Below are 20,948 nucleotides of genomic sequence, written 5' to 3' on the forward strand. Positions count from 1 at the left end.
TTGCCACAAATAAAATGAGTTTATTTTATATTAAAGTTATAAAAAAACACACCTGTAAAATTACCCACATACTAGGCTTAGAGATAGCCTTTACAAAGAGATTATTAAAAATCTGCAAACTTATTTTCTCTTAACTATTAAAGTACATAGATTTAAAAGGTGTTAGAAGACAAAATGTTAAGTCATGGTCAATGTCTTAAAAAAGAGTTAATATAATTAAATCTGTAGCATACTACAAAAAGATTAAGTCTTAAAAATATTTTGGGAAAAAAGCTATAATTTTCTTTCTGAAAAATTTAATCTTAAGTGATATTTACTAAGAAATATATACTGCAAACCACAATAACAATGATCTTCTCAAAATTTACCTAATTGCTTCACAAATGAGTCAACTTACAAAGAAGAAAACACAGAAAATTGCTTTTAAATATATAACTCCTTAATTTTCCTGATAATCAAATGAAAATTTAGTCCATCCCAATTAAAAATACAAATTAGACTCATGCTTAATGTAAGATATCATTATATATTTCTTAACAACATAAAAGTTCAAGCATTTTTGGAAAGCACAGACTGTGTTATTCTAAAAAAGGAAAAAAAAGAAAAAATATTTAACCACAGAAATTTGGAATATTTATATACTTTATAACACTGCAGAAATCTTTGGTGGTGACATATGGAATAAGATCCCTGAAAATACTTTAATCATTTTGTCCCATCAATCAGTGTACTCAAGTATTTATAATCAGTAATTTTGGCAGTATAATTTTTTAGCCAAATACACACACACACACACACACATATATATATTGTGAAGTATGTGAGGGGGATCTTATGCAGGACCTAGGTGGGCTTACATAATTAATTATTTAGCAATAAGGTTTATTTCTGGCTCCTTTTTATACCAGGAAAAATATGGTAAACTAAAGAATGGGTCAATTCTTACTCCTAAACAAACTCTGGAAATAGTTAAATACTAATGGATAAGTTGAGTAAATGTACAGCAAAATAAAATACCAGCTGCAATTTCTGGATAAACTCAAACAGCTACCAAAATAGTTCCCTAAATAGGTTTGTGCATTTAATCCCGTGCTCCATGTGCTGGCAGAGGAAAAAGCAAGGCACTGTGGTCTATGGATACATTTACCTCTTTTAAAACCAGTAGACTTAAAAGGAGAAACAAAAAAAGATCTGTTCTGTCTTAAAAGAAACAAAAATGTATAGGCTAATTAGACAAAGTTCAAAGAAAAGGGCCCACTAAAACACATGTACAGGAAAAGAACCAAAATTTAAGAAATGTAAAAGAGAAAGAAGAATAAAATGATATCAACAGTGTATAATGATGTAAGGAAAGATATCAGAGGAAGCACTGTGAATGTGAAAAAGTACAGTTAAACAGGACTTGGACTACCTCTTTGAGACTATCTTTGATAGAGAATTTTGAGTCTAGAAGTACAGAGGAATAAATAATTTCTTCAATTTAGAACAGTAATATGAGTTTACTAAAGAATAGGTTTAATACTGAGACTAGACTTTAAAGAGATAAAATGGTGGCTGGGTGCAGTGGCTCACGCCTGTAATCCCAGCAGTTTGGGAGGCCGAGGCGGGCGGATCACGAGGTCAAGAGATGAAGACCATCCTGGGCAACAAGGTTAAACCCCGTCTCTACTAAAAAGACAAAAATTAGCTGGGCGTGGTAACATGTGCCTGTAGTCCCAGTTACTCGGGAGGCTGATGCAGGAGAATCACTCGAACCCGGCAGGCGGAGGTTGCAGTGAGCCGAGATCGCGCCACTGCACTCCAGCCTGGCGACAGAGCAAGACTCCATCTCAAAAAAAAAAAAAAAAAGGTAAAATAGTGCAAATCAGCTCCCACAGATAAAGTTCTTGACTCGACTCACATGACCTTATTAGGCAACTTCAGATGATATTGTCTTTGATTAGGAAAGACAAGGACAGTGTAACAGTTATATTAAGAAGTCTAGTACCAGGTCATATAAATAAAACTCTCTTCCGAGAATTTACAATTAGAATTCATAGGAATTTGGAATAGAAATTAGAGTCCTTCCAGAAACTAAGAGGCTAAAAATTAGGGTAAAGTAGATAGAGTTATTCAGAATTAAACGTTGGGAGAAAAAAACTGAATTAATTTTACTTGTTATATATGAAGAATGTGAAATAATCCATAAAATATTTTATGACTATTATCATGAGACAATGTGTGCATTATACCAAGGTACTCCTGTGTAAACATTATGTTCTTGGCCAATACTCTGAGGAAGTCCTGAATATACATTACCAGCTGGCTTCATTTCTTAAAAGGGAGACAGATCAAAGATCTCTCAAATCTCTCTCATCATTTTACCTTTTGGACAAACAAATAGAACAGTCAAGTAAATTACCTGAACAAGCATAATAAGTACAAATTTGATTATTGATCACTAAAACCACCAAAAATATATTGACTTAGGGTTCATAATGCATAGTTATCAGTTCAAGCTAAAAAAGCCTTAAGAGTTCAATAACTCAAAATCTCTTTGAGATTTAAAGTTAAAAAGTAATATGTTTCTAATAATTTCCAATGTGCAGGATTAATGACGACTGTACTTTGCATTGGCAAATTATCTCAGCCAGAAGAGATTCAAATGATTTTCGTCAACGCCAGTTTATAAACTAGCAGCACATATCAATGCCAAGCTTGTGAATGGATTGGCTGAGAAAAATTATATGAGTTAGAAGGGATCTAAGTGCTATACTGGTCACTGATTCTATTTCACAAAAGCTACCATTTTTAAAAGCTGAAAATGTAATTGGTGTTGACAAAAACATGTTAAGTTCAACTACTCTGTATAGCTAAATATAGAAAATTGGTTAATGTTTAAAGCAACTTCTTATTTGTTAAGAAGATAATTAAAAATAGTTAAAACTGAACAATTAGCTATACTTTTATATTATTAAAATCCAATGAATTTAACAAATGAAACCCACAGGAAAAGAGATGATATAATTCAAGGCATAGATTTGACATGTCAGAATACGGCAAACGACAATAAAGATAGCGTCAGTAAAACAGTTGTAAAATAAGTAAACAATTTTCAAGTGTGCAAAACTAGTCAGGAATAAAAGTGCTATGTGTGGATACCTGGTTTTCAAACATTTGTTTCAAAAACTTTCAGCTGATGGTGGAAAAACTAGAAAGTATTCTATAAGTAAAAATTTAAAGAATATATAAAACATACTTTGTTATCTTACATTATGTCCTTGTTATGTCACTGCTGAGGCCTATTTAATTACCAGATATAACACAAAAGGAGGTAAACACAGTACATCACAAAGGCTGATTTATCCTGAACCGTAAAAAGGCTCCTTTCAAGTATACTGTGGATTTGTGTTTCATTTTACATCTCAGGCACTCTAGGCTGTTGATGAATTTGAAAACGGACAACATGATTTTCTACAATTTCTAATATACATATTAGTACATCTTGCAGAACTGCCTTTAGTAGTCAATATTTGGAAGCAATTGTTACAGAAATAAAAACAATTTAAATTCATGAAAGTAAACCCCATCACTGCCACAATTTAAATAATCATTTTAATGTGTAAATCTTGAATATATCATGTTAGAAGATGAAGTCGATGTATTTAGCATAATCTGTCTTGGGATATTTGAAGTGTAGATGACTAAAAATACACTTGTGGTCGTTTCTTCACTTTATATTTTAGTGACCCGTACCGCACCTGAAGAGAGAAATGTTTTATTATTAAGAATTAGATTATTACTTTAAAAAATTACATCAGATTTAATAGTTCATAATCATAGTAATTTTTTTACCTTTTTGATATAAAGAATAAATTCTCTTAATAAATGCATATAAGACAGCACTACTTATAAACTCATAAAAAATGTAGTTGGTACTATTTAGACATATGTTACAGATTATTATTACTAATAACATAAAAACATTAATGTAACATAAAAACATTAATCCTATTATTTATGTTTTGCTTAGTACAATGTCAGTGAACATTGATTATAATGATCAGAGGCCATTCACAGTCCTCCACTGCTTTCTGGGTACAAAGACAATATGTTATTATGGTTAACTGTTTACTGTTTAATCTTCATGTATCATTAGCTGAAAGCAAAACTGTGTGGTTAATTTTATTCATTGCTTTCTTTGTTTATGCATAGGGCTGGGACTGGGTATTTGAACTACGTGATTTGCTAAATGAGAATGCCATTTTCTACTTATAGCAGAAGATCAAGAGTTTACCATTTTCAAAATTTCCTGATATCCTGATACATCGATCTGAATAAATAATTTTAAATTTAAACTGCTGGCCGGGTGAGGTGGCTCACGCCTGGAATCCCAGCACTTCGAGAGGCGGAGGCGAGTGGATTACTTGAGGCCAGGTGTTCCAGACCAGCTTGGGCAACATGGTGAAACCCTGTCTCTACAAAAAATGAAAAAATTAGCCAGGTGCGGTGGCATGTGCCTGTAGTTCCAGCTACTTGGGAGGTTGAGGTGGGAGGACTGCTTGAGCCCAGGAGTTTGAGTGAACTGTGATTGCGCCACATTGCACTCCAATTTGGTTGACAGAGCAAAAAAGCTCTATCCCCAAAAAGTAAAAAAAAAAAAAAAAAAAAATCAAACTGCTGTTCTACCATTCCAATCCTTCATTTATGGATCATTAATACCTTAAACGATAACGCAGCAGGGAAATCCTTTACTAATCATTAGGAAAACAGCTCTACACTTAACTAACCTCTTTGCGGCCTTTGGTGGTTTTCACAGATTTCATGCTTTGCGATCTTCGAAGCCCTTTGTGTGTTAACATCTCATCATCTGAATATGGCCCCTCTGCTTCTTCATCTGTTTTCTCATCTCCATCTTTCAGTGGAATTCCATAACCTAAACGAATTGTAAAAAACAGCATGTTTTGGTAAAAGGACACCAGTCAGCGCCAGCTCTTTGACCCATCTGTGTACAGTTCTTTGTATGGTTTGCATTTCCCCCAGTTACTCTTTTTGCATCTGGAATGGGCTCCATGCCCTTTATCATTAAGCTTTGCCTCTTGCACTATTCCAGGTGAAACTCATAACTCATTTCCTTCAGGAAATATTCCCTGATCATTCTTATTTTTACTATGCATTTTTAAAAATAATTATAAAATAATTTATTTTTGAGTAGGTAACATACCATCTTGTTAAAAAATTCGAGAATATAAATATAGAGCAAAAAGTCTCTTCCCACCTTTCCTCCTCTTCATGAATTCAACCCAAGCATTTGTATTTTAGTCTGTCATTTGCACTTTTGCCTTGAATTAGGAATTAAGGCTTTTCCCTTCTGTGTGTCGTATCTTTTGTCAAGACTGGGAATGGTAGGGTTTACTTAAGGCATTGAGGAAGACCCCAGGGGGCTAGAACTTTGGGCAAAATAAGGTCACTGGGGGCAGGTGATGAGGATGGGGATGTTAGCTGCTATTGCAGTTGCTGAGATAAAACCCAGCCAGGTAGGCTGCAGTAATTAGAAGTACCACAGACTATGTGACAGATATTAGTCAAAGAAAATAGAATCAGGCAGATCAGTGAGAGATCATGCAAGTATGCTAGAAGGCTGTTATGTGTAGCTATAAAGACTTACTACGGGCCAATATGCAAACATCCACACAGTCAGGATGGTTATTGTCAGGAAGTCTGAGAGCATCCCAAGGCTTGGCCTCAAGGACAAAAACTCTTCCAACCCTGAAGCTGAGGTTCTCAAACTTGAGCACATTAGAGTTACCTTGAGAACCTGTTAATACAAGTTCTGACAATCCCAGAATTTCTGATTCAGCAGATTTGAGGTGGGGCTGAGAATCTGCATTTCTGACAAGTTCCCAGGTAATGCTTGTGCTCATGGTCTGTGGTCCACACTTTGAGAACCACTGCCTGAGGATGCTGGAAACAGCAAGACAGGGGCCCAAGTCTCAGGCAACCAGAGTACTAAGTAGGTTATGAAGAAAGGGGTGAGATTAGAAATCCCCATGAAGAGGCCGGGCGCGGTGGCTCAAGCCTGTAATCCCAGTACTTTGGGAGGCCAAGGCGGGTGGATCACGAGGTCAGGAGATCAAGACCATCCTGGCTAACATGGTGAAACCCTGTCTCTACTGAAAATACGAAAAAAATTAGCCAGGCGTGGTGGCAGGAGCCTGTAGTCCCAGCTACTTGGGAAGCTGGGGCAGGAGAATGGCATGAATCCGGGAGGTGGAGCTTGCAGTGAGCTGAGATCGCGCCACTGCACTCCAGCCTGGGTGACACAGCGAGACTCCATCTCAAAAAAAAAAAAAAAGAAGAAGAAGGAGGAAAGAAATCCCCATGAAGTTATAAATTCTCCTTTAATAAAAATAAGGAGCATAAGGAGCATAAATACTTAAATCTTCAGGTGAGGAGAAAGTGGAAGGACTTACAGCCAGGCGCAGTGGCTCACACCTGTAATCCCAGCACTTCGGGAGGCCAAGGTGGGCAGATCACCTGAGGTCAGGAGTTTGAGACCAGCCTGGCCAACATTGTGGAACACCCGACTCTACTAAAAACACAGAAATTAGCTGGGCGTGGTGGCAGGAGCCTGTAATCCCAGCTACTTGGGAGGCTGAGGCAGGAGAATCATTTGAACCCAGGAGGTGGAGGTTGCAGTGAGCTGAGATTGCACCACTGCACTCCAGCTTGGGTGACAAAGCAAGACTCCGTCTCTTAAAAAACAAACAAACAAACACACAAACAAAAAAAGAATAGAAGGATTTCTAGGCTCAGAAGAAGGCACGGGATAGATTCCATGCATGTGATAAAAAGTAAAACTGGGGTGAGCTTGGTGGTTCATGCCTGTAATGCCAGCACTTTGGGAGGTCAAGGCATGTGGTTCGCTTGAGCTTAGGAGTTTGAGATCAGCCTGGGCAACATAGTAAAACCCTTTCTCTACAAAAAATACAAAAATTAGCCGGGCATGGTGTTGTGCACCTGTAGTCCCAGCTACTCCAAAGGCTGAGGTAGGAGGATCACCTGAGCCTGGGAAATCAAGGCTGCAGTGAGCTGTGATCATGCCACTGCATTATAGCCTGTTTCAAAAAATATACGTCTTAAAAAAATTGAATACATGTTTATTGGTCTGCTCTTCTAAGACATGAATAATTTGAGAATCACTAAGCAAACTACAAAGAGTTGTTAATAAGCTTGTTACTTTCATAATAACATGAGCAACTTGAATTGTATATTAGTCAAGTATAATTTTATGTTCTTAGACTTCTAGGCTAGAAGTCAGAGGAGATTTGGAAGTGGAATCAGTCCTTATTTAGGCCAAGATCCTTTGTTTTCTTGCAGTGGTCCAAGGAAGTGTGTGTGTTCCGGGTAGAAGAAACAGCATGCACAGAGGCACTGAGAAGAGTAGCTAGGGCTTGGGGACTGCTTGGAAGAACTGCAAGGAGGCCAGTGTGGCAAGGAAGGGGATGGGTCAGTGGTCCTGGAAAAAAGCTCCTGAAGCAATATGAAGTGTGGAAAAAAAAATGTACATATAGAAACAAACAAAGGAAAAACATAAATGAAAGGATTACACCTCATGGAAGTGAGCTTTTAAGTGATTTTAAATTTTTTCATTTTTTCTTTTTTTACTTGCCAAATTCTTATTTTAAAAAAATGTTTATTTTATAATTGAGAAAAATAAACCAGGCTTCAGGTTTAGGTTGTCATTTCTAGATTTTTTTTCTATTGATGTTGCTTATATAGTATTCCTGATCCTAATACGGTAAAACAGAATGAGGAATCAAGGAAAAAGTCAGAAAGGAAGTAACTGTGATAAACAATTTCTCTAAGGCCACAAATGTAGCATAAGAGCACAGTTCAACAAACCCAGTCCTTGCTATTTTAATTGCCTCTTATTTTGTATGATTAGGAATTGGAATTTCATTCAAAAGCTGATTATACATCTTATTCTTTTCTTTTTTCCTAATTCCAGCCAAAAAAAAAAAAAATCTTATTAGCTTTCTAATTACAGCTTCAGGAAAAGTGATGGATTGATTCATTACTCCACAAGTATTTTTAAAATTCTATTATGAATGAGGCAGTGTGCTGAATTATGAGGATACAAGGATGAAAAAGACACAGCTGTCTTTTTCTACCCTCAAAAAATTTAGAGTCCAAAATTTAGGGAAACAGACGGTAATGGGCATTATGATACTGTAATAAATACTATAAGCTAATGACAAGGTGTCAGAGGGCATACAGTAAGAGAATGTAATCAGCATGGGGTGGGTTGGAAAGGGTGGGTTATGAGAGAAGGCCTTGTAGGAGGTGGTGGCTAAGCTAAATCCTCAAAGAGTCATGATTCTGTATGGCTAGCACTTGATGCAGTGGGAGAACAAGGCTGGGGAGTTAATATACCATGCTATCTAGTTTGGACTTCATCAGAGAGCAATGAAGCCTCTGGAGGCTTGGGGAGAGTATTGAAATGTTTTAAGCAGAAGAGTAACATGATTAGATTTGGGTTTTGTAAAATATTCTTCTTGCGCTTTGGAAAATGAATCAGAAATGGATAAGGCTGAGGGAAGGGAGCGTAAGTGGGGAGGTTACTGTAGTATAGCAGGTCAGAAATGACAGAGTCCACAGAGAGTGAGGACAGAGCAAGGATCCAAATTTAGAATTTATTGGGAAATGAAATCAACAAGTTTAGGCTGGGTGTGGTGGCTCACGCCTGTAATCCCAGCACTTTGGGAGGCTGAGGTGGGTGGATGACATGAGGCCAGTAGTTTGAGACCAGCCTGGCTAATATGCAAAACCCCATCTCTACTTAAAAATACAAAACTTAGCTGGGTGTGGTGGCACGTGTCTGCAATCCCAGCTACTCGGGAGGCTGAGGCAGAGAATTGCTTGAACCTGGGAGGTGGAGGCTGCAGTGAGCTGAGATCCTGCCACTGCACTCCAGCCTGGGCGATACAGTGAGACTCCACCTCAAAAAAAAGTTTAATTTAGCAATTTATTAAACCAATCCTTGAATCAAAGAGAGAGGAGACACTAGAATCAAGTCAAATATTTTCATTAAAATATACATTTTCTGGCTGGGCTTGGTGACTCATGCTTGTAATCCTAGCACTTTGGGAAGCAGAGGTGGGCAACATACTGAGATCCCATCTCCATTAATATATTAAAAAAAAACAAAAACAAAAACAAAAAAACATTTTCTGTTTAACTTAAAACCCGAAAATGAATACCTTATTTTTTCAGAATGAAGAGTATGGCTGATTTACTTCTGATTTTAAGATTAATAGGTTAATTTAAACAACAACAACAAATGAAAAAGCTCACTACTCAGGGCTAAACACTGTTACCATTTTAGTAATACCCTTCCAAACTTTCTCTTATGTATATACATTTAAAAAATTAGGTATATTAATCCATTTCATCATCTACTTATTATTGTTTTTTCCCTACAATCTGGATATGTTTTTATATCATTAAGTATGGATTGACATTGTTATGTTTCACAGCTAATAAACCACCTTTTGCTTAATCATTTCTCCTAGGCATTTGGTTCATTCCAATATTTGTGATTATAAACAACGAGATGAACATTCTTGTAAATACATTTTTGAACACTTGTCTGATTATTTTCTTATGACATATTCTTAAAAGTTTCTTGCTGAGCTAAAGGGAATAAATTATGATGATTACTGCCAGATTGTCATCCAAAAGGATTATTTCATTTTAAACTCATAAAAAGTGCCTAAGAGTGTTTCTTAACAGGCTTGCTGTGTGGTTTTAAAACATGTCTACAGATTCTCTGACACTCCTCTTCCCTTCCCTTAACATCTCAGAGGCCTTTGTACTTGCCTCAAAAAATTGCCACAAAACATGTGACGGAAGTGATGCTGCTTCTAGGACTTCTGCAAGTTTCTCTCGGCACACTGGCCTGGGAGCCTTCAGCTGCCAGGTAAGAAGTCCAACTACCCTTAGAGACCACATGGAGAGAACATAGAGGGAGATGGCTGAGAGGCTCCAACCATTCTAGCCAGCAGCTGCTTGACTCTTTTCAGCTCAGACAGCAGATGTGTGAGCTCTCTTTGAGATTATGACTCTAGCCCAGCTGCTGTCAGACCACAGCTGCAGGAGACCCTGCTTTGCCAAGTCTAGTCACCCCCAGATCTGTGAGCAAAATAAATGACCATGATTGTTTCAAGCTGCTGTTTTGGGGTGGCTTATTATGCAGCAATAGATAACTAGATAACTAAAACAGTTCCCAACACAGAGCACTGTTAATTAAAAACATTTTTTTGTTGGCCAATCTGGCAAATGAAAATTATTATTATTACTATTTTTTGATGATCTGAGGCTGAGAATCTCTTTCATATATTTCTTTTGCTTTTTTTTTTTTTTTTTTGGAGACGGAGTCTCGCTCTGTCGCCCAGCCTGGAGTGCAGTGGCGCGACCTCGGCTCACTGCAACTTCCTCCTCCCGGGTTCACGCCATTCTCGTGCCTCAGCCTCCCGAGTAGCTGGGGCTACAGGCGCCTGCCACCACGCCCAGCTCATTTTTTGTATTTTTAGTAGAGATGGGGTTTCACCGCGTTAGCCAGGATAGTCTTGATCTCCTGACCTCGTGATCCACCCCCCTCGGCCTCCCAAAGTGCTGGGATTACAGGCGTGAGCCACCGTGCCTGGCCTCTTTCATATATTTCTTGACCAGTTGTATTTTTTAATAGCATTGACAATAATTGCTTTGTAAGGGTTACTGGATGTTGAATCTGAACCCTTTGCCTATAACATATAATGGGAATATTTCTGACAGTTTGTAGTTTGTCTTTTTTATGTTTTTTCCCCCCTGTATTATAGTTTTATGTATTTTTTATGCAGGAAAATCTCAAAAACTATTCCATTATGTTTTCTGGTTTTGATATCATGCTTAAGAAATTTTATCTATCTGAAGATTATAAAAATATTCACAGGGACTTCCTACTATATAGTTTAATTTTTTTATACTTAAATCTTAATCTTTTAAGAATTTATTTTGATCTAAGATTTGAGGCAGAGATATAACTTCATTCTCTACTCCACCTTCTGGCAGTCTAACAGTTATCCTAGCATCATTTATTAAATAATCTGTCTTTCCTCCACCAATTTGAAAGATCGTCTTTCTCATTTGATAAATTTCCATGTACACCTGGGTTTGTGTCTATCTAGATGATCTATTATTAACTTCTCTTCACCTATTCCGGTCCTAGAACCATACTGCTTTGTTAAAAATACGGTCAAGAGAGAAAGTTTTGATGAAAGTTTTTCCTTAGGGAAGAAAGGCTCAGAATATATACCATTCTGTAGAAAAATTGGAAACTGGGCAGAGTTTATACTCTGAACAAGTACCTTTCATAACTGAACAAATATCTTTCTCATACTGCTACCACATACTTCATATTTTTATAAAACTTATTTAATTTCATGATTTGAAATTTAAGAACAGCACGTCAATATTTTAAGATATTTTAGTCACAGATACAAAATTTGGTAGGTGGCCAGGCACAGTGGCTCACGCCTATAATCCCTGCACTTTGGGAAGCTGAAGTGGGCGGATCACGAGGTCAGGAGTTCGAGACCAGCCTGACCAACATGGTGAAACCCCGTCTCTACTAAAAATATAAAAATTAGCCAGGCGTGGTGGCGCACGCCTTTAATTCCAGATACTCAGGAGGCTAAGGCAGGAGAACTGCATGAACCTGGGAGGCGGAGGTTGCAGTGAGCCGAGATTGTGCCACTGCACACCAGCCTGGGTGACAGAGATAGACTCCGTCTCAGAAAGAAAAAAAAAAAATTGATAGGTGAGTACCATAAAAATAGTATTACGAATTTTCATATTTATAAACCTGTTTTTATTTACCTAATTAGAATATAATTCTTAGCCAATCCTTGGGTATGATTATGAATACACTGCTAATAAAGGACTCTGGTCTAAGATATCTGGTCTAAATCAGCAAAATATATATAGCAGACTCCAATCAAAATCAATATACCTAATTTTTTTTTTTTTTTGAGATGGAGTCTCTCTGTCACCCAGGCTGGAGTGCAGTGGCACGATCTTGGCTCACTGCAGCCTCTGCCTCCTGGGTTCAAGCGATTATCCTGCCTCAGCCTCCTGGGTAGCTGGGACTGCAGGCATACACCACCACACCTGGCTAATTTTTGTATTTTTGGTGGAGACAGGGTTTCGCCATGTTGGCCAGGCTGGTCTCGAACTCCTAACCTCAGGGAATCTGCCTGCCTCGGCCTCCCAAAGTTCTGGGATTACAGGTGTGAGCCACTGTGCCTGACCACCTAATTTTAAATGCATATTAAGAAATGCCAAGGCCAGGCGATGTGGCACATGCCTGTAATCCCACACAGCACTCTGGGAGGCCGAGACACGCAGACTGCTTGAGCCCAGGAGTTTTAGGCCAGTCTGGGTAACATGGTGAAGCCCCGTCACTACAAAAAATGGAAAAATTAGCAGGGCATGGTGGTGCACGCCTGTAGTCCCAGCTTCTCCGGAGGCTGACACAGAATCACTTGAACCTGGGAGGTCAAAGCTGCAGTGAGCCAAGATCATACCACTGCACTCCAGCCTGGGTGACAGAGTGAGACCCTGTCTCAAAATATATAAATTAACAACAAAAACAAACAAACAAAAAGGAAATGTCTACATTAGGAACTACTTTTACATTATTAATGTACTATTAAGACTGATGGTTCCTCTCTCTCAAAGGCATCACTACCTTAATCAATGGCCAATGCTTGATCATTACCTCTTAGATAATAGTCACAACTTGTAAAGGTATTCATTCTTGGAAGAAAGCTCATTATTTTTTCTTTTTCTTTTTTTTTTTTTCTGAGAAAGGGTGTTGCTCTGTCACCTAGGCTAGAGTGCAGTGGTGTGATCACGGCTCATTGCAGCCTCGACTTCTGGGCTCAAGTGATTTTCCCATCTGCCTCCCAAGTAGCTCGGTGAGTACCACCATGCTCGGCTAATAAAATTTTTTTTTTTTTGCAGAGATATTTTTCCTTTTTTAAGGAGGAACAGTTTATTTTTATTTTTATTTTTCAAATTGATTTTAATTATAAAGATGATTTTCAATCTCTCTCAAAAGAAAACTTCTTTTTTTAATAAAAAGTCAAATCGCCCTATACCTTATGGACTTAACACATTAATAAGGAATGTCTTGAAAATCTTTGTTCTCAGCCTTGCCTTTTGAATTAAAACTTTCTTATTATATGTGATAAAATGACTAAGGAACCGTGTCTAATTTATATGTATGTTTCTAAGATCATGATAGTTTTTTTAAAGTTTTAGAATATATTAACTATGACATGTTCATAATTTATACTAGAATATGCCTACAAGCTAGCTCTTGAACTAGAATATGTAATTTTAACACATTTTCCATGGGAGTAATCTTATTTTCAAATTGAGTCATCTTTTATCACGTGCTTAAAACTTTTAATCTGTGAGTCAATATCCTTATTTGTCCACAGCACTTACAGTAAAGAGTGTTCAACTATAAAACTCCTTAGATGTCAGTGCACAGTTCGAGCAGCAAGAGTACTGATTACAGGTTAGAACTAGTGCTGGTGGTGAGAAGGTGTTGGTAACCACACCTACAGCTTCTAAAATTCATGGCAGCAAAAGAGGCTACTTTGTTAGCTAGATTATCTCCAGAATCAGCAAAAGGCAAGTACTAATCTTTTTTTTTTTTCCTGAGATAAAGTCTCACTCTGTTGCCCAGGCTGGAGTGCAGTGGCGCCATCTCAGCTCACCGCAACCTCCACCTCCAAGGTTCAAGCAATTCTCCTGCCTTAGCCTCCCAAGTAGCTGGGATTACAGGCGTGTGCCACCATGCTCAGCTAAGTTTTTTTGTATTGTTAGTAGAGACGGAGTTTCACCACGTAAGCCAGGCTGGTCTTGAACTCCTAACCTCGTGATCTGCCCGCCTTGGCCTCCCAAAGTGCTGGGATTAACATTGTGAGCCACTGCTCCCAGCCTGAGTCGCTGTGCCTGGCCTAGCAAGTACTAATTTAGAGAAAATTCAGAGAAAAAGAACTATGATTAAATGTAAAAGTAAAAAATACAAGCTTAGAAGTAAATTTTGTCTACCTAAATTCAGATAGTTATCATGTATCATGTATTATTTTACTATCCACAAGCCCAATTATGAAAGAATCATATATACGTATATGATATATTTATATATATACGTATATATACACATATATGATATACAGATATATATACGTATATATTTATATATGTGTATATATACGTATATGATATATTTATATATACATATATGATATATTTATAAATATACATATATATATAATATACGTATATATATATATTTTAATTTTACTGTAAGTTCCAGGATACACGTGCAGAATGCACAGGTTTGTTACACAGGTATACATGTGCCATGGTGGTTTGCTGCATCTATCAACCCATCATCTAGGTTTTAAGCCCTGCATGCATTAGGTATTTGTCCTAATGCTCTCCCTCTCCTTGTGCCCCACCCCCCGACAGGCCCCAGTGTATGCTGTTCCCCTCCCTGTGTCCATGTAAAAGAACCATATATTAAAACAAACAAGCACACCTGCTGATTCACTGGGGGCTGGTTTACTTTTCTTTTTTGCTTCTGGTAGAGGTTGGTATGGTCTTTGTCCCACAGGCTCATCACCTTGGATAGTTGTTAAATCATGCATACTGAAGCTTCTTAAACGTTCAGTTATTGCTCCTTGGCTCTATTTAACAGAGAAGTGATAGATCCAAGAAAAAATATTTAGTATGCTTACATTTAACTATCCCTGAACATTTTATTAGGATAACTTCAGAAAAGCTGAAAGAATTGTACAATGAACACCCAATATTGTTTACATTTTGCAGTATCTGCTTTCTCACATATCTACCATCTACCCATCCATGAATTCATTTTATTTTTTCATGCATTTCGAAGTAAGTTGGAGACATCAGTATATTTCAACCTCAACATTTCAGCATCATATTTAATTTTAAAATGTAGAAGATGTATGATGGGCTTACCCTCAGAGTAAACAGCATCCATAATATTGCTGTCTCCTAAAACTAGTACTTTGGGGCTTAAACTTTAATATTTAGGGCAACTTTTAATTTTTTGTTTTATTTATTTATTTTTATTTATTTATTTATTTAGAGACAGAGTCTCACTCCGTTGCCCAGGCTGGACTGCAGTGGTGCGATCTTGGCTACTGTACCCTCTGCCTCCCAGGTTCAAAGGTTTCTCCTGCCTCAGCCTCCCGAGTAGCTGGGATTACAGGCATGTGCCACCATATCCAGCTAATTTTTTTATTTTTAACAGAGATGGGGTTTCGCCATGTTGGCCAGGCTGGTCTTGAGCTCCTGACCTCAGGGGATCCACCTGCCTTGGCCTCCCAAAGTGCTGAGATTATAGATGTGAGCCACTAAGCCCGGCCAAGGGCAACTGTTTTTTTTTTGAGACGGAGTCTCGCTTTGTCACCCAAGCTGGAGTGCAGTGGTGCAATCTTGGCTCACTGCAAGCTCTGCCTCCCGTGTTCACACAATTTTCCTGCCTCAGCCTCCCCAGTAGCTGGGACTACAGGCGCCCACCGCCACGCCTGGCTAATTTTTTGTATTTTTAGTAGAGATGGGGTTTCACTGTGTTAGCCAGGATGGTCTCGATCTCCTGACCTCATGATCCGCCCGCCTCGGCCTCCCAAAGTGCTGGGATTATAGGCGTGAGCCACCGTGCCCGGCCAAGGGCAACTTTTTAAAGTAAAAGAGACATGACATTGTTTTAAAGCTAAGCTAAGTCAGGACTGGTAACGACTCTTCCAGAACAAGTTAGAAACATATAAGAGCCAAAGAATCTTGAATACAAAATGATAGTCAATTAGTGAATTAACTATCTGGCAAGACATATCTACTACTCTACATTTGACTTTAAGTCCTTTCCCTTAACAATATGGCAGGCACTAGGCACAGGTGGGTAGGAGACAGCAACATTATGGATGCTGTTTACGCTGAGGGTAAGCCCATCATACATCTTTTACATTTTAAAATTAAATATGACGCTGAAATGTTGAGGTTGAAATACACTGATGTCTCCAACTTACTTTGAAATGCATGAAAAAATAAAATGAATTCATGGATGGGTAGATGATAGATATGTGAGAAAGCAAGATACCGCAAAATGTAAACAATATTGGGTGTTCATTGTACAATTCTTTCAGCTTTTCTGAAATTAAGTTAAATAAAATACAATATTCAGTTCTTTAACTGCACTAGCTACTTTTCAAATGTTCAATAGCTGCGTGTGGCTAGTGGCTACTGTATTGGATGGTGCAGACACAGAACATTTCCATCACAGCAGCTCTGAAAGAGGCATTTTCTGAACTGTTCATGTATAACTACATTTCCCCTCCTAAAGTATAAAGCTTTGTAAAAGCAAAAAAAGAAAAAAAAATTCTAAATTTACCTACTTTAAATTTGCATAGCATATAGATGAGTCATTTCTTATTTATAGCTAGATTAAAAATATTCTTCGAAGGGGTTTTTTATACTTATTATTTCTTCTTTTCACACATATGAATTTATGATTTCCTCTAGTTACAGTGTTACCATAGAAACTAATCCATAATGCTTCATCTCTAAATTTCAAAGTCAAAGGTGCTACAAACATTTGGGCATTACAGTTAACTTGTATTTTACACTCAAGAGAAAGGTCTTAATTTATGAGTCTTGATTCAGTTACTTTGGGTTAATAATATATTATGTCAAAACCAAATGCCATCTCCATATCCCACTTGAGCTGCGTATTTCTACCATATTTTTGAATTGTGATACGAAATCATTAAAGGTCTTTATTCTCAATAAAAATAATTGGATTTCACACATTTAAAAAACATTTGTGGCATGGATTAATTTATTATACTTGCTTCCTCCTTAAAGATATCATTTACTTATCAAACAGATAGTTGACAGAAGACTCCAGAGACACACTACAAGGAAGTGACCAGTGTTCATCTGAAACAGATGCCTTGTTTCTCAGAAATGTCATTCTCTTTATTTCATCTTCGTAGTTCTGTGCCTTCTCTCAGCAATTTCTGATTTCTTTATTTACTGCCACACAGATGACAAATGACATGCATGTCCATGATACCCTTTACTCAATTCACATGCGATTTCCAAGGCTGGCTATAATTCCCAAACCCTCCCACTCAAGAAGGTACATTTCAGGATACAAATGACTCAAAGTGCAATGGAATCAGTCTAGTTTTATAATTATATCATCCCCAAACTCTGGTATGTTTAACAAGCATAATCAACAAATCTCTTGGGATATACCTCACAAATGAACTCACGTACTACTGTTACTTCTATTGTTGGGATAGGTATATTTTGCCTCCAGAGCAAACTTTTAAGACTCTAGAGGAGAGGGACAAATCTTAGGCTTCTTCTATTCTCCTGGAGCGCCTGGTATGCTACTGATATTGAGCATGTAATAAATAAACAAAATACTCTTTTTATGTCCCTTCTTTTTCATTAATCTTGACTGTTAAAGACTTCTCCATAGATGGCATCATGTTTTAATGTAAACACTGTAGGTTTTATGCAGAGTTCAGCAGCAAACTACAGGTATGGCCACAAGTTTCTCCATGGATAGACTACACAACCCACCAACGGTTTGCTTCAGGTTTAGAATAAACATGAGGAAGGCAAGGCCCAACCTTGAGGTATCTGGGTGATCTATCTAAAGGCTGGATTTAAATTTAGCTCTTGAGTAACCAATGCTACTATTATCAATACCCAAGTATTATCAACCTCTTCAAGGCTTTCAGGAAAGCCAGGCACTGTAGGGAAAAGCAAAAAGGGAATATGAGCCCTCTTTGAGAAACTCCAACACTTTAACAGCCATTATTACCTTGGAAAATTGGACTTTCCACTGTATATTTTTTATGGATCCAGAATAAAACTAATATAAGAGAGAAATTGGTGCAGTATTGTGGACTTTGAAAACATTACGTAAATTACAAGTATCCAATGTAACCAGTTTAAAGATGGGTATAATTATAAAGTCATCACTCTGAAGGCCATCTTATTCCTTCCAGTTTTTACATCTTCAGCACAAAAAGTCCAGTAATAAAGGAACTATGTTTGCTATATTAATGGTAAGTGGAGATCTCTTCCCTCTACCCCAGAATTCTACAGCACATGCATAATATGGTTGCAAGTATGCAGTATGGCTATAAGTAGGCAGGGAAAAATGCAAAACTAACAACAGTACAATGTTTAGGCAGATGGGATGGGTGACTTTTTTCCTTTTTTAAAATATTGTCTTTAATATTACAAAATTAGTCAATATGTGGTATACTATAAGAATTTCCAATCCATTTCTCACCCATGTGTCCTGTATCTAATGCTTTATTCCCATCAATAAAAGAAAAATGTCTATTTTTGAGGCCACAAATAGAACATTATAGTCACTTGTAAATAACAATGCTAAAAGGGATTGGTTTTGTTTAAATTAATGCTTTGTGTATCTATTTTCTTCTATTTAATTTATATAATATTAAGACAAAAGTATACGAAAAGTGAGAAAAGGACCCGATGCAGTGGCTCACGCCTGCAATTCCAACACTTTGGGAAGCCAAGGTGGGAGGATCATGTGAGGCCAGGAGTTTGAGGCCTTAGTGAGCTGTGATCACAACTCTGCACTCCAGCCTGGGTGATAGAGCAAGACCCTGTCTCTAAAAAAGGAAAGAAGAAAGAAAGAAAGAAAGAGAGAGAGAGAGAGAAAGAGAGAGAAAGAAAGAAAGAAAGAAAGAAAAAGAAAGAAAGAAAGAAGGAAAGAAAGAATAAAAGTTCTAGTCTAGTCTGCTGTATGGAAACAGCGGTCTTAGTCAATAAAGGGGACAGGCGGGATTACCATTCACAAGATAATTCCATATTTCAGCACTTTAGATCCTATTCTCTGCAGAATTGTCTGTACTCTGTGTATGTTAAAATTGATCCTAACAATCAAAGTAACAGAGATTATGATGAAAAGCCAAGGTAATTAAGTATTCTGTAGAATATTTTACACATTGAAACTGATCATCGGTGAGCAGAATTGTTTCTGAACCATCTGAACTTCAGGTGGCATTAAATTCTCAGGTTTTGGATTTAGGTGGGCCCAAATGCCTCTGTAAGAGAATACTGAGAATACTGCAGGGGCTGACTGGGCAGGAGGGCTGGGTCCAGAGCCAGCACACTCAGGCTCTGGAAGGGATTCTTCAGCAGAGAAGCAGCTCCCCACACTGGCTCCACACAGAGCTCATTTACATCCAAGGGCACTAGGACATCTGAATGTCTACTCAAGTATCTAAGCACGTGGTTGGCATCCATAAAAAGGGACCCTGAATGTATGAGTAATTCCAATTTCTTTATACTCAAATAATGCTGTCTTTGTTTAAATACGTCATTTCCTGGTTAAACACTACATTACTATATTTTGTTTTAAATAAGGAGAACTTATTTTGTTTATCAGCACCTTTGTATAAAACCTTTAATTTATTTTCTTCACATTTTAAATCACAGATTTAAAAACATATAACCAGCAATGCTTTATAATCTTACAAGCACAGAACATTCTTCTACAGAATAATTCTTATTATACTATTCAGTAAAGAATAGCCACTAAGCTCTATTTCTTGTTGATCCTTGATGTTACATTATAATTGCAGATAAGGTTAGTTCCCAGTTTTTAGGGAAATCTCATTTCCCCATGCACATTCAACAATTAATCTGATCAAGCCCAGAATGGAATTGACTGCATTTGCATTAGGTGAATAAAATATTTTAGTGTGTTTAAGATTAAAGCAATACGTATTTACTGAAGAACATTGATAACATGGAGAAAAATTTTAAAAAGGAAGTAAAAATTATTTGTAACCTACCACCAAAACTACTTATACATATTTATATATTCTTTTAGTTTTTTATGACTCATCATACTTTCAGAGCAGTTTCTCAACCTTAACACGCTTGTTATTTTTTGTTGTGGGGAACGTCCTGTGCTTTGTAGAATATTAAGCAGCATCCCTGACCGTTCTTTACTGACTAGATACCAGTAGCAGCCCCCTCTCAGTGGTGACAACCTAAAATGTCCCATGGTAAGGGTAGGGGCACAAAATTGCCTCTAGTTGAGAACCACTGTTTTAGAGATATAAGGGGTTTTAGAAATCATGTTTCACCTCTTCATTTTACAAGTGAGAAAAATTAATACTTAGATCAATGCAGATGATTTGCCCAAAATCTCATGGCTAATTTGTGGCAGAATCAGCACTAAAAAAAAAAATCCAGATTAAGTCAATTGCTGTAACATTCAATGTTTGTTATACCATTCTGCTTCCCTATATTTTAGGAAAAATAGTACAACCTTCTTTTTCCATTGTCTGGACAAACGTTCTTTCCTTTTTTTTAAGTGTATAATACTAAGCTGTATATCCTCAAAGCCATTCACAAACAGAAAGTCATAGACAGTAAGATATTTGGATTTTTGACCTAATCGGGATCATTTAAAGTTAATTAGATTTAAACAATTTTACCTGTAAAGTTCAAAAGTCTGTGGTAATTGATTTCTTATATCTGCTAAAGAAATTCACCAAAAAAAGGCTGCCAGAGAAATTCAAAGACATGATTAATACAACAGTACTTTTCTTCATCTGTCCTTCATCTGGCAGTAGTGTTGCTCATCTGCACAAAACCACCTACGTTTCTCATGTGAAAAGCTATGGAATGCTGTACATCCTCAGCAAAATCCTTGAAGGTCCTTCAAATGTTTATGCTTTGCTCAGCCAAAATAAACTTGTACAGTGACCTTGCGAACAGATGCCTGGTAATGAGGTCATAGAACTGAGTAAGATTTT

At 37.3% G+C, this 20,948-nt stretch overlaps 1 protein-coding gene across 1 annotated transcript in view; it reads right to left on the reverse strand.

Moving 5' to 3' along the window:
* REEP3 (receptor accessory protein 3) overlaps positions 1-20,948 on the reverse strand; it is a 104,429-nt gene continuing 83,481 nt past the window's right edge. Inside the window, exons 6-8 of the mRNA XM_054436438.2 lie at positions 14,639-14,786; positions 4,770-4,915; positions 1-3,740 (exon numbers count right to left, since the gene is read on the reverse strand). Of these exons, the coding sequence (XP_054292413.1) occupies positions 3,684-3,740; positions 4,770-4,915; positions 14,639-14,786 (351 nt within the window). The 3' untranslated portion in view covers positions 1-3,683. The remainder of the gene's footprint in view (positions 3,741-4,769; positions 4,916-14,638; positions 14,787-20,948) is intronic.

Source organism: Pongo pygmaeus, chromosome 8, assembly GCF_028885625.2.
Source record: "Pongo pygmaeus isolate AG05252 chromosome 8, NHGRI_mPonPyg2-v2.0_pri, whole genome shotgun sequence".
In the NCBI taxonomy this organism is placed as follows: Eukaryota; Metazoa; Chordata; class Mammalia; order Primates; family Hominidae; genus Pongo; species Pongo pygmaeus.